Here is a 16,535-nt window from a genome sequence, read left to right on the forward strand (position 1 = left end):
TGTTAAGGCCCTGGTTTCAACTCACCAAAGTAAGATGTGGAACATTGACTTTTAGGCCAGCTGCCCTTGAAGGTCCCAGAACTGACAACTCATTCCCTTAGATGTATGGTTAGGATTCAGACACTTATATAGCATTGCCCCCTGTTGGCTCTGGTATTGTTGTTAAATGCCCTCAAGTCAGGTATGACTTATAGCCACCTTATTAATAACAGACCTGAACCCTGCTCTTATACTGTGCCATTCTCAACATCTCTGACACCCTTGGACTGTCATTGCTGCAGTCACTTTGTAAATCCATTTCGTGAAGGGCCCTGCTTGCCTTTTTTAATCCTCTTACTTTGTTTTACTGACCCTCTACCTTTCCAGGCATGATGTCACTCTCCAAGGAGTAGCCTCTCCTAGCAACATGACCAAGGTCTGTGAGATTAAGCTTCACCAACCTTGCCTTCAAGGAGCACTGTGGTTGCATTTTCTCCAAGACATATCTATTTTTTCTTTTGGTAGTCCATTGAATATTCAGTACACTTCTCCAACACCATACAGGCATCAATTCTTCTCTTCTTTTGTCATCCTTATTCATTACTTAGATCTCAAATGCATAGCAGGTGACTGAAAAGACTGTGGCTTGAATTAAGTGTAACTTGGTCTTTATACTGGCATCATTGCTCTTCAAGATTTTGGAAAGCCCTTGATAATGGACTTGCCCAATGCTATGTATCTCCAGATCTCCTTACTGCTGGTGCAAAGGGTGTTGATGAGAGAGAAAAGCAAGATGAAATGAACAATTTCAGTCTTCTCTCCAGCTATCATGATGTTTTCCACTGGCCCAGTAGTGAAGATTTTTGTTTTCTTGATGTTTAAATGCAATCCATATTGAAAGCTACAGTCCTTAATCATCTGCAGTAAGTGCTTCAAGTCCTCTTGCTTTCAGCAAGCAAGGTTGTGTCATGCACATCTGCATGTGTCAACACAGCCTGTTGATGATTCTTCCTTCAATCTTGATGCCACACTCTTCTTTCCAAATTATAGCTTCTCGAATGATTTGTTCAACATACAGATTTAGGAGAAAGAATGTGTATACATTTCCCAGTTCCAAACCATGCAGTGCTCCTTTAGTATGTTCAGGTAACAGCTTCTTGGTCTAGGTATATGTTTTGTATAAGCATAATTAAATATCCTGAAATTTCCTTTCTTCTCAATATTAGCCATACTTTGCTCCACACTGTCCAATGTTTTGCATAGTCAATAAAAGGGAGCTCTGGTGGCCTAGTGGTAAGGAGTGCATCACTATCCCAAAGGCACATGGTTTGGTTCCACCAGTTGCCCCCTGTGAGAAGCATGAGCAATCTCCTTCAATGTGATTTTACTGCCTCTGAAAACCTGCTGGAGGGTCAGCTATGAGTTGGTCCCAACACAATGGCACACTACAGTAACAGTCATAAAACACATTCTTCTGGTATTCTTTGCTTTCAGCCAAGATCCATCTGACATCAACAGTGGTATTCTTGGTGCCACAGCCTTTTCTAAACCCAGCTTGAACTTTTGGCAGTTTTCTGTCAGTGAACTGTTCTAGCCATTTTTGGATGATTTTCAGCAATATTTTGCTTGCACGTGATATTAATGATATTGTTTGATAATTTGTACGTTCTGTTGGTCACCTTTCTTGAGAATGGGAACAAATACAGATCTTTTTCAGTTAGTTAAATCCCACCTGTATTTAAAAATCCTCTGAAGAATAGATTCGAGGAATTGAACACATGATTATAGACCTGAGGATTGTGGGATGACATCAAAGTTGACATCCGTAAAGAGAGAAAAAGTGACTACAAAGACAGAGGAGAAAGGAATGACCAAAATGAATTTCAGAAGAGACTGAAAATTGCACTAGAGCCTTGAGTAGCTAAAATAAAAGGAAGAGATGCTGAAGTAAAAGATGTCAAAGGCAGCTCGAGAAGACAAAGCGAAGTAGCATAATGGAATGTGCAAAGAGCTGAAATTGGAGAATTAAAAAAGGAATTCATTTGGCGTTTCTTAAGTTCAAAGAACTGAAAAAAAATAAAGTATCAAGTTACAATTTTGAGAGACGCTATGGGAAGGATCTTGATTAATCCAGGAAGCATAAAAAGAAGATGGAATAGAAATCCAAAATCTCTGTAAATTTTCATTAAAATTAATAATAATAATAATAAAAAGGGAGAATGAAGATGGAGGGGAATACACAGTCATTGTACAAAAAAGAACTGGTCAGCACTGAAATATTTCAGGAAGTACCATGAGAGGAGGAGGGGCAATCTCCAAGGGGATTTATGACCTCTGAAAACCTGCTAGAGAGCTGTGAGTCAGTTCTGACTCTTAACAGCACACAACACAACCACCATCATATGATAAAGACCAGTGGTGATAAAGGGACAAAGTTGAAGCTGCATTGAAGGCATTAGCCAAAAATAAAGCCTCAGGAATCAATCGGATACCAATTTACATGTTCCAGCTAACAGAACCTTGGATGTGCTCACCAGTCTAGGCCAGGAAATTTGGAAGACAGCTACCTGGGTACCTAGGTTCTGCTGTAGTCTTATGGACGTGTTTCCAACATATACTAATATGAATGCAGAAATACCATCTGCCAAATTTAATATGGTCGTAAGTGCCATCCTTAGGATCTGCTTAAGACAGATTGACCAATTAACATGTGATAGTTTGCTTACTTAGGGTGATGAGAATTGGACTGGGTGCATTTCACCTTTGGCTCAATAGAGGGAGCGGAGGAGCTGAGAGCGGATAGCGCGAATGAACGTGTCTGGGTAAGTGTGTGCGCGCACCCAAGCCTGTGCCCAGGGCCAGCCAGGAGGAGAGGGGGTGGGGTGGGGGTGGTTGCCTCTGGCTGCTCCACCCTCACTTTGTGTCAGCAGGTAGAGAGCGTGATTGCAGTCCCAGGGGAGGGATTCAGAGCTAGAACACCAATTACAAACCACAGGCTTCCTCCTCTAGGGAGAAGCACTGGAATCCGTCCGAACTTTCCAAGTCCATCCATGATTCAGAGATACTGCCTTCTCCCTCTGGGATTTTCTGTGTTCCTGGTAGTGAATTGTTGCTGATGTGTTTGCTACTTCTTCTGTCTTTCAAGATTTGATCATTTTATATGCTGTTCGGGGACAGAACTGTTAGACGAGTTCAGAAATTATTTTTGGAACCTCTCCTAAGTGTTTGTTGTTTTGGGGTTTTTTTTAAGAGTTCTTGGGGGACACTAGCTCTCACCCCGGAGTAAATTTCTGCCTTTGACCTGCATGGATTATTTTTTCAGGCTGCGGAATTTCTCGGCACCTACCTGCAGTGCGGGGCACTTGGTTTGATTGCAGAGTAAGAAGGTGGAAGAATGAACTGTACTGGGTTAAGCAGTTGAAACCATTTTTGAGCACGATCTCTAAAAGCATAACTGAATTTGTTTCACCCCCGTGGATTCCAGTGGGCCCGACAGCGCAACAGGTTTGCAGATTTCTTTTGAAACATTTTTTTCTTTACATTTCCCCTCTGCTTCAGAAAACGAAAAGAATCGATAGAGCAGGTTCACATTCAATTTCTTGGCTTTTCAGCACTTACTCTAGATGACTTTATAAGGTTTTTTTTTTTATCCTTACCTCTGAACGCAGCGCGTTTTGTCGAGGAAGTACATTTTCTTTTTTACTTAGGAGTATGCATTTAAAAATCTTGGTGTTTGTACAAAGATCCAAATTTTCAAATGTGCCTAGAAATAGCACAAGGCTTTTCTAGCCAGTCTTATTTTTACTTTTTTCAGAGTGTTCTACTCAGAGCGTGTGACTAATCACCTCCCAACCCCCCCTACTTTTAATTCCCCACCCCCTCAAGGAATTTGAAAACGTGTTAGGAATAGCCCTTTGTTTTTCTTATGAACCTAAAAAATTACAGATTATGAGATCTGGATACTAAAGTCGTTTCCAAGCATCTCATGGGAAATCAAAGTGCTTGGAATTCTCAAGGTGGAGAATAAACTCTGGACTCCTTAAGAGAGAAAGGAAAATGGAGATGGAAATATGACTTTAAATATCATTTTATGATAACTAATTGGAAAGGTAACCTTTTTCAAATGTTTTCTTAGTGATCGAAGTGGGAAAAGGTTGTGATGCTCAGGATTATCTTTAAAATGTGAAGACCTATATATGTGTGTATATATATATATATTTAGCCCCTAACTTATAGGCAATTTTGGTGGAACACTAAATAATATGACCAAATTCATGAAAACTATATAAGTTCACTGGGCCTAGGGCTTAGACTAACAGTTAGTTGAATGTAGACATTTTCGAAATACATATTGTAGCATCTTTGGACATTCCTCAAGATGTGGCCGGCAATTTTGTTTTATTATTGTTTTCTCTCCTCCCGCCATTAAAAAGAAAATCCTCTGAGGTTTCTAAGTCATTTACCAATTGCAATTTTTTTTTTAATTTACAAAAAGCCACCTCTTCATTTTCTGAGCTGTAATTCTTCACTCTCAACTTGGATGCATGATCTCAGCTGTTTATGGTGCCTTGTTTTGTTCATGAACATTGGGTTCCGCAGGGGCTCAGCAACTTGATACATATGGAAAACCAACACCAAGTGATCTGACATAAAAAATCATGATGTGACATTCAATCTCAACCAAAGTTGGAAAATTCCAAAGAAAAATTGTGTTGTCTTTACTTCTAAGGGTAAAGATGGGAGAAAACAATATACCTGCTGCAGAAGTGGGCTGAAAACACTCTCTTGTCTGCTCCATCAGGAATGCCACCTGTTTTGGGGAATATACTTTAGAAAAAAGGGCCAAAACTACGACTTGGAGTTCTGAAACTGAAGCGTAAATATTCTTCAGCCCCATTTGTCTGGATCCGGGAGCCTGTGTTTGGTATGAGCTAGTGGAAGCAGTATGTATGGCCGAAGTGCATTGCTGCAGCTGGTAGCATGAGTGGTGGCCACCAGCTGCAGCTGGCTGCCCTCTGGCCCTGGCTGCTGATGGCTACCGTGCAGGCAGGCTTTGGACGCACAGGACTGGTACTGGCCGCAGCGGTGGAGTCTGAAAGATCAGCAGAGCAGAAAGCTATTATTAGAGTGATCCCCTTGAAAATGGACCCCACGGGAAAAATGAACCTCACTTTGGAGGGTGTGTTTGCTGGTGTTGCCGAAATAACTCCAGCAGAAGGAAAATTAATGCAGGTAAGGATGGCTCTACTGTATTTCACTTTCCATCTGTTTGAAACATGCCCTTCTTCTTTTGTTTTCCAAACCAAATACCGTATAAGAGCTTCTATTGCTTGGCTTTATATTTTTCCATTTTTAAAAGACATTGCTTTACTGGCCTGCTAAGTATAATTCTTATATTCAAAAAAGAACATGCAATTCTTGTATTTTAGAAGGTAACTTGCTTATTTCTAACTCTGATATTATATTGCCTTTTTAGGTACACATATTAAGAGTTTTCCTTTGCAAGTAATTATTCTAAATACTGCTTTCCCCCTAATATTAGGAATATATGGGCTTGCATTTAATTAATCTGAAGATAGTACTTAATATCCTGTTTAAATTTGAAGTGAGTATTAACTTAGATTTTAATGGTCAGCAGCACTCTGGGGTTGTGGAATGCCTTTGGAGCGTGTTTGCTTACTGTGTCACTTTTAAAATTCATTCAAGCTTGAATGCTATGGCTGGCCTTACACTATGGATGGCACCCTATTGCTAAAACCAAAATGGAGAAGACTGAATTACAAAATGGATACAAACTGTAAAACTTCCCATTGATCACTTTGGTTTTGTCTACATAGAATTTTATTATTTTTAAAACGTTCAATCTTAGTGTTTCTTTTAATGACTCACAGATTTCATCAGACACATTCACTTGGACTTTCAGGCTGTGTCTTTTTGCCTATAATTCATCCATTAGACTACTGGTTGTATGTAGAGCTTTGATGTAGTTCTTCCTGATTCAGTCATAGCAGATGATGAGAAAACAGAACACACCAAAATTTGTAAAATGTGAGTGTATCATAATTAAAATAGAAAAAAAAATTACAGACCAGTGTCTTGCAAGACACTTAATCTTCCTACTAGAAAACAAGGGCATCATGTATGTTGTGTAGCAACCAAATCTCTAGAAATTGGCACAGTCAGAAAAAACGATGTCTAGCTCAAATGGCAAACTACTACACAGTTTTGAATGTGTGCTTCCACAGCCCTGACATTAATCCACTCTCCCTTCCCAGACTCCTGAAAGGGCACACCGCTCTTCTGAGTCTCCCATTCCAGGAGCTTGACCCCTAATGTTTCCTTTTCCAATTGTTGTTCTGATACACTCTCTTTTTTATTTATTTCGCTTGGTCAGACAATGACTGAAATAGTTCAAATATATTCATGAATCTCATTTATTGACTGACTAGGGTCATAGCATAGCATAAACCAAATTGCTCATTGCCTATTGTGAATATAGGGCTTGTAGAACTGAACCTTTTTAATGTGCCATTCCAGTGTTTTGTTTTTGTTCTTAGGTGCTGCCAACATGGTTCTGAATTATATGACCCCATGTAGAACAGAAGGAAACACTGCTGCTCCTATGCCATCTTCACAAGGGTTGCTGTCTTTGAGCCCTTTCTATCAGTCTCTCTCCTGAGCATCTTCTTCGTTTTTGTTGATCTTCTATTTTTCCAAGAAGTATGTCCTTCTCCAGGGAATGGTCCAAAGTATGTGAGACAAAGTCTCACTGTCCTCTCTTCAAAGGAGCATTCTGGCTGTACTTCTGGGAGGAATTTGTTCTTCTGGCAATCCATGATACAGTCAGTATTCTTGGCAAACTCCAAAATTCAAACACATCAGTTCTTCTTTGGTCCTCTCATTCGTTGTCCGGTTTTTGAGGCCATTAAAAACATCATGGCTTAGATCAGGCCTCGGGAGCTTTAGTGGCCTACCAGGGAAGGAGTTGCATTGCCAACCCAAAGGCAGGCAGTTTGACTTTACTAGCTGCCCTGCATGAGATAGATGAGTGATCTTCTCTTGTGCAATTTGCAGCCTCTGAAAATACGACTCAACAGAAATAAGAGTAAGTGAATGAATCAGGCATATGTTAGTCCTCAAAGTGGCATCTCTGCTTTTTAACACTTTTATTAAAGAAATCTTTTTGCAGCAGATTTACCCTATGCAGTACATTATTTGATTTCTTGACTGCTACGTGTCACTACTTATAATGAAATACAGCCTTGGTCTTTTCTTCATTTATCATGATATTGGTTATTAGTCTAGTTGTGAAGATTTTTGTTTATGTTAAAATGTAATCCATACTGAAGTCTCTATTTGTTAGTATTCATCCATATTTTCTCCAAATCCTCTTCACTTTAGTAAGCACAGTTGTGTCTTCTACATATCACAAATGGTTCATGAGTCTACCTCCAATCTTGATGGCATGTCTTTCACACAGTCTGTCTTCACAGAGTATTTGCTCAGCATACCTATTAAATAAATTTAATCAAAGAACACAATCCTGATGCACACCTCTCTCGATTTTAAACCACATTTATGTTTGAGGAATTGCTTTTTAATCTGTGTGTAAGTTCTGCTTAAGCACATTAAGTGTTCTAGAATTCCCATTTTTTTACAGACTGATCCATAATTTGTTAAGATACACACAGTTTAATGTCTCTCTGCTTTCAGACAACATCCATCTGACATTAGCAATGATACTGTTCTTTCCATGTCTTCTTGAGTATGGCTTGAGTTTTCAGCAATTCCCTGTTGTTGTTCTTCTGCAACTGGGTTTGAATTAATTATCTTCAGCACAATCTTACTTGCTTATGATATTAATGGCACTGTTTGGTGATTTGCGCTTTCTATTGAACCACTGTTCTTTGAAATGGATCCAAATCTCTTCCAGTTAGTTGACCAGATAGCTTATCTTCTAAATTCTAGACATTGTTTAATAAGCACCTCTAGTGCTGCATCCATTTGTGGCAGCATTTCAGTTGGTTTTCTATCAGTTCCTGGAGTCTTGTTTCTCACCAATGCCATCAGTGCAGCTTGGACTTCTTCCTTCAGTACAACCGGGTTTTGATCGTATGCTGCCTCCTGAAATGATTGCATCTTTAACAACTCATTTGGTAACGTGACTCTGAGCAGCCCTCCCATTGTCTTTGAGTACTTTCTGCCTTGTTCAGTAATTTACTCATAGCCCTTCAGTACTGCTACTTGAAGTTCTTTTCACTTTGAGAAATGCCAAGTCTATTCTTTCCTTTTGGTTTTCTAACTCTTAAGTCTTTGCATATTTCATCATAATACTTTACTAGGTTTTCTGCAGTTGAGCTTTGAAATCATGTTCAGGGTTTTTTAGTTCACCATTCCTTCCATGGCTTTTAGCACCTCTATGGCCAAAATCAAGTTTCAAAGTCTCTTCTGACATCCATTTTCCCTCCCTTTTCTCTCTTTTTAATGACAATTTACTTTCTTCATGGATAATATCCTTGTTGTTAGCCCACAACTTAATTCGTTAGCAGTATTCAGTGTCTGTCAATCTTTTCTTGAAACTATCTCTAAATTCAGGTGAGATCAACTCAGGGTCATGTTTTGGCTCTCATAGATTTGTTATAATTTTTTTTTTTTTAGCTTCAGCATGAACTTGTATAGGAGCAATTATTAATGGTCTGTTACACAGCTAGCCCCCACCCTTGTTCTGACTATGAAATTGAACTTCTCCATCATTTCTTTACTCAACCTAGTCAGTTTGATTCCTTGCTATTCCATCCGATGAGACTTACATGTATAGTCATGTTTCTGGGGGAAAAAATTGTAATGACTAGTTCATTGGTCTCAAAAAATTCTTTTGTGCAATTCCAGCACAGTTCTAACACCAAGGCCCTGTTTTTCAACTACTGATCCTATCTTCCTTGTTTCCATTTTTCACATTCCAATCACCAGCAATTATCACTGCATTTTCATTGCATGTTTGAACATTTTTGAGACTGTTGAAGTTGGTAAAAACCTTCACTTTACTTGTCTTTGACTTTAGTGGTTGATACATAAATTTGAGCAATAGTTGTATTAACTAGTCTTTCTTGAAGGTATTTGGCTAGTGTCCTATCACTGGCAGCGTTGCATTTCAGGATAGATCTTGAAATGTTCTTTTTGATAATGAATGTTACATTATTCCTGTTTAAGTTGTCCTTCTCAGCAGTAGACGGTGTGATTGTCCTGTTCAAAATGGCTAATGCCTGTCCATTTTAGTTCACAAATGTCTAGGATATCAATCTTTAAATGTTCCATTTCATTTCGACAACTCCCATTTTCCTTGGTTCGTATTTCATACATTCCACATTCTAACATTCCAATTATTAATGGATTTTTGCAGATGTTCTTTCTCACTTTGAGTCATGCCACATCAGCAAATGAATGTCCACAAAGCTTTGCTGCATCCAGCCACTAAGATCAACTCTACTTTGAGGAGGCAGCTCTTCTGTCGTATTTTGAGTTCCTTGCAGTCTGAGCAACTCATCTTCCAGCACTAGAGCAGACGATGTTTTGCTGATATACATAAGGCTTTTACTGGCCTTTTTTTTTCTCCAGAAGGAAATTACCAGGTCTTTTTTCTCCCACTCTGTCTTAGTCTAGTAGTTCCACTAAAACCTGTCTATCATAGGTGACCTTCTGATATTTAAAAGGCTGGGGCCATAAATTCCAGCATCATTAGTAACATGCAAATCCCCACAGTACAGCAGACAGAGCAGTACAGAGTGGTATTCTAGTGTCTTCCTCCACAAATTTCTCCAGCTTATCAATTTGAAATTAATTTTATAAAAGGACTTTGGACCCAGGCTAAAATGTTAAATATGATTGACTAAGTTTCCCAGTGCTGCTATAATAAAATGCCACAAGTGGATGGCTGAATCAAACAGAAATTTATTCTCACAATTTCGGGGGCTGGAAGTCTAAAGTCAGGATGCTGGCTCCAGGAGAAGGCCTTCTGTCTGTCTGCTGTGGAAGAAGGTCCACGTCTCTTTGAGCATCTGCTTCTCGATGACCTTCATGTGACTTGGCATCTCTCCTCCCCTATCTCTGCTAGCTTCTTCCTGTCCTTTATATGAGATTGGCCCAAGATACACCCTAGATCAATGTTCCCTCATTAACATAACAAAGAAAACCCATTTTGAAATAGGATTGTAATCCCAGATATTATTATTGTTGTTGGGTACTGTTGAGTTGACTACCATTCGCAGCAACCTTATAAACAAAGGATCTGACCCCATGAATGTGAACAGTGGATCTGACCCTTGCCCTGTCCTGTGCCGTCCTCATCTTCTTTGATAAACTGATATACTTGAGCCCATCGTTACAGTGACTGTGTCAGTCCATCTTGTGAGGGGCTGCTTCTCTTTCACTGACCCTCCACCTTTCCCAGCATGATGTCTTTTTTCCAGGGACAAGTTCCTCCTAACAACATAGCTACAGAAGGTGAGATGAAAGTTTACCATCCTTGACTTTAAGGAGCAGCCTGGTCACACTATCTCTAAGACAGTTTTATTTGTTCTTTTGGAGCTCCATGGGATATTCAGCTACCACAACTAAAAGGCATTGATTCTTCTTTTGTCATCCTTATTCATTGACTAGCTTTCAGATGCAAAGCAAGTGATTAAAAAGACCATGATGGCTTGAGTCAGGTGCATCTTAGTCTTTAAACTGACATCATTGCTCTTTAGCACTTTGGAAAGGTAGCAATTAAGATTTACAGTACATACTTTGAGGGACATAAGATAAGTTTGGGCTTCCCCCACTCCCCAAACAGAGAAAGAAAGTGGGACAATACAACAGTATATAGAACAGTATCCCTTAAAGGTACAGTAGTTTAAGCCTTGAGCTACTAACCAAAAGGTCAGTGGTTCAAAACCACTAGCTGTTTCTTGGAGCAAAGATGGGGAAATCTGCTTCCAAAATATTTACAGCACAGAAACCCTATGAGGCAGTTCTACTCTATTCTATAGGGTCATTATGAGTCAAAACTGACTCCATAACAGTGGAGGTAGAGATATATACACACAATTCTTGATGAATTGATAGCAAAATCTAAAGGTCCCTTTTATAAAATATCATTGTATTTTCCCCCGTCCCCCTAAAATGTCATGTTGTTGTTGTTATGTGCCGTCGAGTCGTTTGCGATTCATAGCGACCCTATGTACAACAACCCTAAACCCTGCTCTATCCTGTGCCAATTGCATCGACTCTGACACACCCATCCTGATTACCCCAGTCACTGAATCAATCCACCTCATAAAGGGCCTTCCCCTCCTGCGCTGTCCCTCCACCCTACTAAGCATGATGTCCTTCTCCAAGGACCTGTCTCTCCTTACAACATGTCCAAAGTATGTCAGACGAAGCCCCAGAATCCTTACCTCCAAGGAGTAGCCTGGTTTAACCCTCTCCAGGATGAATCTGTTTGTTTTCTTGGCAGTCCAGGGTACCCTCAACACTCTTCTCCAGCAACACAGCTCAAAGGCGTCAATTCTCCTTCTATCCTCCCTAGTCATTGTCCAACTCTCTGATGCATAACAAAGACCATGGCCTGTATCAGGCGCACCTTAGTCTCCAGAGAGACACCGTTGCTCTTGAGTACTTTAGAGAGGTCCCTAACAGCAGACTTTCCCATCGCAATATGTTTTTTTATTTCCTGGCTGCTGGTGCCAAGAGTGTTGACTGTGGAGCCGAGCAAACCGAAACTGTGAACAATCTCGATCTCTTCGCCATCCATCCTGATGCTACCAATTGGTTCAGTGGTGAGAACCTTTGTCTTCTTGACATTGAGCCTCAGTCCATACTGAAGGCTGCAGTCCTTGACCCTCTGCAGCAAGTGCATAAGGATTTGCATTTAATCCTCTACACATCTTCCGCAAACAACAAATGCTGGCGAGAATGTGGAGAAACTGGAAATCTTATTCGCTATTGGTGAGAGTGTAAAATAGTGCAACCACTATGGAAGGCAGTATGCCGCTTTCTCAAAAAGTTGCAAATTGAAATACCATTTGACCCAGCAATTCCACTACTGGGAATATATCCTAAAGAAACCAGAACTACCACCCAAGCAGATATATGCACACCCATGTTTATTACTGCTTTGTTCACTATAGCAAAGGTTGGAAACAACCCAAGTGCCCATCAACAAACGAATGGATAGAGAAGCTCTGATATATTCACACAATAGAAAATTATGCTGCATTGAGAAAAAAGGAACCCATGAGATATTATACAAAATGGGTGACCCTGGAGGACATTATGCTGAGTGAAATATCTCAGTCACAAAAGGACAAATATTGAATAGTGCCACTATCATAAAATGGGACTGATCTTGGGATTGAGGGAAACGAAGAAAAGAAAGGATAAATAATGTATACTGCATTAAAACAGAAAAAGGAGAGAACTGTTTAAAAGGAATATATGATTAGGTATTATTTTCATAACAAGATTCCACAAAAACAAATGCATAGTAAAGTGGACTGTGGACTTGGTGGTGGGGGCATTGTATAACAATGAAAGATTTTTTTTTAAAGAGAAAAGCGAACTCAGGCTGTTGAACATAGGGTTGCTATGAGTAACAGGCAACTCGATGGTACATAACAACAATAAAGCTCTATGTAAAATATGTTTGCGTAAAGGAAAAAACTATTAACTTTGAGCCCATCTTTATATTAGAAGTATTGTTTCTGTACTTTGTCAAGAGGGAATTTCACTGTGTCTGATTATTCTGCAAGGCTTTCCAGGCTAAACAGTAGATGGTTTGCACATTTGGCAACTTTTAGAGTTTTTGCCTTCCCTGTCGCACGTAGGCTTTTTCTGTCTGCAGGGGCACTAGCATAATGTTAATCTATGGAGACTTACAGTATTGGTCCTTGTTTATCATTTGTTAGTCAATCTTTAGTCCATGGCAAGTATTAACTTTTAATAATAGTCTTTCCTGAAAGACCATTTTCTTTTAAAAAATTTCTTCTTATATTACCTATGAGGAGAAATGTGGCATCAGGATTGGAGGAAGATTCATCAACAATCTGCATTATGCAACTGACACAATTCTGCTTGTTGAAACTGAGGAGGACCTGAAGCGCTTGAATTGAAGCTCAGCATCAAGAAAACAAAGATTCTCACCACTGTGCCAATTGGCAGCATCAGAATGGATGGTGAAAGGATTGGTATTGTTAACAGCTTTAGTTTGCTTGGTTCCACAGTCAACACTCTTGGCACCAGCAGCCAGGAAATTAAAAGATGCATTGTGATGGGAAAGTCTGCTATTAAGGACCTCGCCAAAGTGCTAGAGAGCAATGGTGTCACTCTGGAGACTAAGGTGCGCCTGATACAGGCCATGGTCTTTGCAATCATTTGCTATGCATCAGAGAGCTGGACAATGAATGACCTGGGAGGATAGACAGAGAATTGATGCCTTTGAGCTGTGGTGCTGGAGAAGAGTATTGAATATACCATGGACTGCTAAGAGAAAGAACAGGTTCATCCTAGAGAAGGTTAAACCAGGCAGCTCTTTGGAGGCAAGGATTCTGAAGTTTCATCTGATTTTTGGTCATGTTGCAATGAGAGACCAATCCTTGGAGAAGGACGTCATGCTTGAGAGGGTGGAGGGACAGTGCAGGAGAGGAAGCCCCTTTATGAGGTGGTTTGATTCAGTGTGACTGGGATAATTGGGGTGGATGTGTTGGAGACAGTGAGGTTGGCACAGGATAGAGCAGGGTAGGGCTCTTGTACATAAGGTCGCTATGAGTCACAAGTGACTCGATGGCACCTAACAACAACAACAACAGCTTTCTTCTTTAGGGAGCTCTTGTAGCCTAGTAGCAAGAAGCTGCACTTTAATCCCAGAGGCACGCAGTTCAAGGCCACAGCTGCTCTGCTGGAGAAGGATGGGCCATCTCCTCCCTCACAATTAACTGCTTCTGAAAACCCACAGGAGGATCAACCATGGGTCGGTTCTGACTCAAGGGTACACAACAAACAACAACATTCTTCTTTATCTGCTATGTGGTTAGTCCCTTCAGAAGACTCTAGGATGTTAGAGACACATGGTTTATGCATCTAGAACCTGTGCTGATTGTTCCTTTTCAGACTACACTGCACATTATCATACTCAAGTGTGACTTCACCCAAGTCTTCGATTAACTGAAGATTTGTTTGTATCTCCTAGAACTGTGCTTTGATCCACTTTCGTTTTCTTAGTTTATAGCTGTACCCTTATGTAAAAATCTAAAGGAAGTTGTTTACACTGACTTTGAGTCATTTTGAATAATTCTGTGTATCCTTCTAAGGAACGCTGAGGTTCCTAGCATATAGGACTGCAAACAGGAACGCTGAGGTTCCTAGCATATAGGACTGCAAACTATAAGGTTGGCAGTTTGAATCCTTCTTTTGCCTTGTAGGAGAAAGGTAGGCAGTCTCCTTGGAATCCCGCGGATGGAGGGTGGCAAGGAGCCTGAACTGACTGACTGGTCAGCAGTGGATTAGGTGTGGTTTGGTGTATGTCTGTGAATTATTGTAGCTGCCTGTTAAGATTGTCTTCAATGATGCGATCAGGTCTTTATAAAATTCCAAATGCTGTTTAGTGAAAAATGTGAAGGCATGAGTCCATGATTTTAAAAATTATAGTAGCTTTTGTTTTCTGTGATTTCCAGAGAGTTTTGGGAAATTAAGTATTCTTTAACATTTTGTTCAATTAATTCAGAGGATGCATAATTTCATGAGGACCAGTTTAACTGGATTTTTATTTGCATTGCAGTCTAAATATGCCTTAACCAAGGGGAGAGGCCCTTGACAATGTGTCCCGAATTTATTTAATCATTAAGTTTCTAAAATAATGCTCCTTGCCTCGGCTTAATCTGATGGCTGTGCAAGGACATTGAGGCCAGGCTTTCATGCATTTTTGTCCTAGTACTGATCCCTCATCTTGGTTCTTTTTAAGAAATAATCATCATCATCATCATTATCATTATTATTATTATATACTGTCATATCAGATCTGATTGATACAGGAGGTCCCTTCTTCTCCAGCAGAGCACCGGGTGGATTCAAACCTCACGCCTCTGGGATTGTAGTGCAGCTTCTTGCCACTAGGCCACCAGAGCTCCCTTCATCTTTGTTCTTAGGTCTCTCATTGGCAATAGTACTACATGTTTTACAAGGTACACTCAAAGTTTTTAATTAAAAAATAATCTTTTTAAAGTACTGAAAGTTAAAATGTTGTTGTTGTTGTTATGTGCCGTCGAGTCGTTACCGACTCATAGCGACCCTATGCACAACAGCCCTAAACCCTGCTCTATCCTGCGCCAACCACACCGCCTCTGACACACCCATCCTGATTACCCCAGTCACCGAATCAATCCATCTCATAGAGGGTCTTCCCCTCCTGCGCTGTCCCTCCACCCTCCCAAGCATGATGTCCCTCTCCAAGGACCCGTCCCTCCTGGCAACATGTCCAAAGTATGTCAGACGAAGCCCCAGAATCCTTGCCTCCAAGGAGTAGCTTGGTTTAATCCTCCCCAAGATGAATCTGTTTGTTTTCCTGGCAGTCCATGGTACATTCAGTACCCTTCTCCAGCACCACAGCTCAAAAGCATCCACTCTCCTTCTGTCCTCCCTAGTCATTGTCCAACTCTCTGATGCATAACAAGCGATTGCAAAGACCATGGCCTCTATCAGGCGCACCTTAGTCTCCAGAGAGACACTGTTGCTCCTGAGTACCTTTGAGAGGTCCCTAACAGCAGACTTTCCCATCGCGATACGCTTTTTGATTTCCTGACTGCTGGTGCCAAGAGTGTTGACTGTGGAGCCGAGCAAACTGAAGCTGTGAACACTCTCAATCTCTTCGTCATCCATCCTGACGCTGCCAATTGGTCCAGTGGCGAGAATCTTTGTTTTCTTAACATTGAGCCTTAGTCCATACTGAAGGCTGCAGAAAGTTAAAATAGAGGAGGAAATAGTACTCTTGTGATATTTCCTTCTATTTCTCAAGTTCTTTCCTTTCCATTTCAAAACTCCATCTTAACCTTGATCAAATGATACTGCTTTCCTTTCTATTACTTTGCATTATCAGGTAATTTCAAATCCTTGTGCACATTTGCTGTTGTCTTTAAAGTGTTTAATTCTTAGAGGTCTCCTTTATTCTCCAATATTCTCTTTTCCTCTCTCATGATTTTTCTCCTACCTATTTTGTTTCTATGTCTTCTATTGTTGTTAAGTGCTATCGAGTCACCTGAAATACATAGCAACCATGTACAATAGTTCTGAACCCTGCCCTATCTCAGCCAATCTCACTGACTCCCACACAGCTAATCCCATTGCCCCAGCTACTGTGTCAATCCATCTCACCCAGGATCTTCTCCTGCACTATCCTTACACCCTTCCAGGCATGATGTCCTTCTCTAAGGATTGGTCCCTCCTTGTCACATCTCTAAAGTATGTGAGACAGGGCATCAGAATCCTTGCCTTCAGGAGTTGGAAACAACCTAAATGCCCATCAACAA

General features: G+C 40.4%; 1 protein-coding gene across 2 annotated transcripts in view; it reads left to right on the forward strand.

Moving 5' to 3' along the window:
- Positions 1-3,137: 3,137 nt before the first annotated feature.
- Positions 3,138-16,535, forward strand: part of RNF43 (ring finger protein 43) — an 80,670-nt gene continuing 67,272 nt past the window's right edge. The window contains exons 1-2 of one of the 2 annotated variants that reach the window (XM_006889241.1): positions 3,138-3,483; positions 4,579-5,211. In XM_006889241.1, the coding sequence (XP_006889303.1) occupies positions 4,960-5,211 (252 nt within the window). In that variant the 5' untranslated portion in view covers positions 3,138-3,483; positions 4,579-4,959. Of the gene's footprint in view, positions 3,484-4,578; positions 5,212-16,535 lie in introns of those variants that run through there. The other variant, XM_006889242.1, reaches the window with a different exon arrangement.

This window comes from Elephantulus edwardii, unplaced genomic scaffold, assembly GCF_000299155.1.
Source record: "Elephantulus edwardii isolate Elephantulus edwardi_28Jun2011 unplaced genomic scaffold, EleEdw1.0 scaffold00077, whole genome shotgun sequence".
NCBI classification, from domain to species: domain Eukaryota; kingdom Metazoa; phylum Chordata; class Mammalia; order Macroscelidea; family Macroscelididae; genus Elephantulus; species Elephantulus edwardii.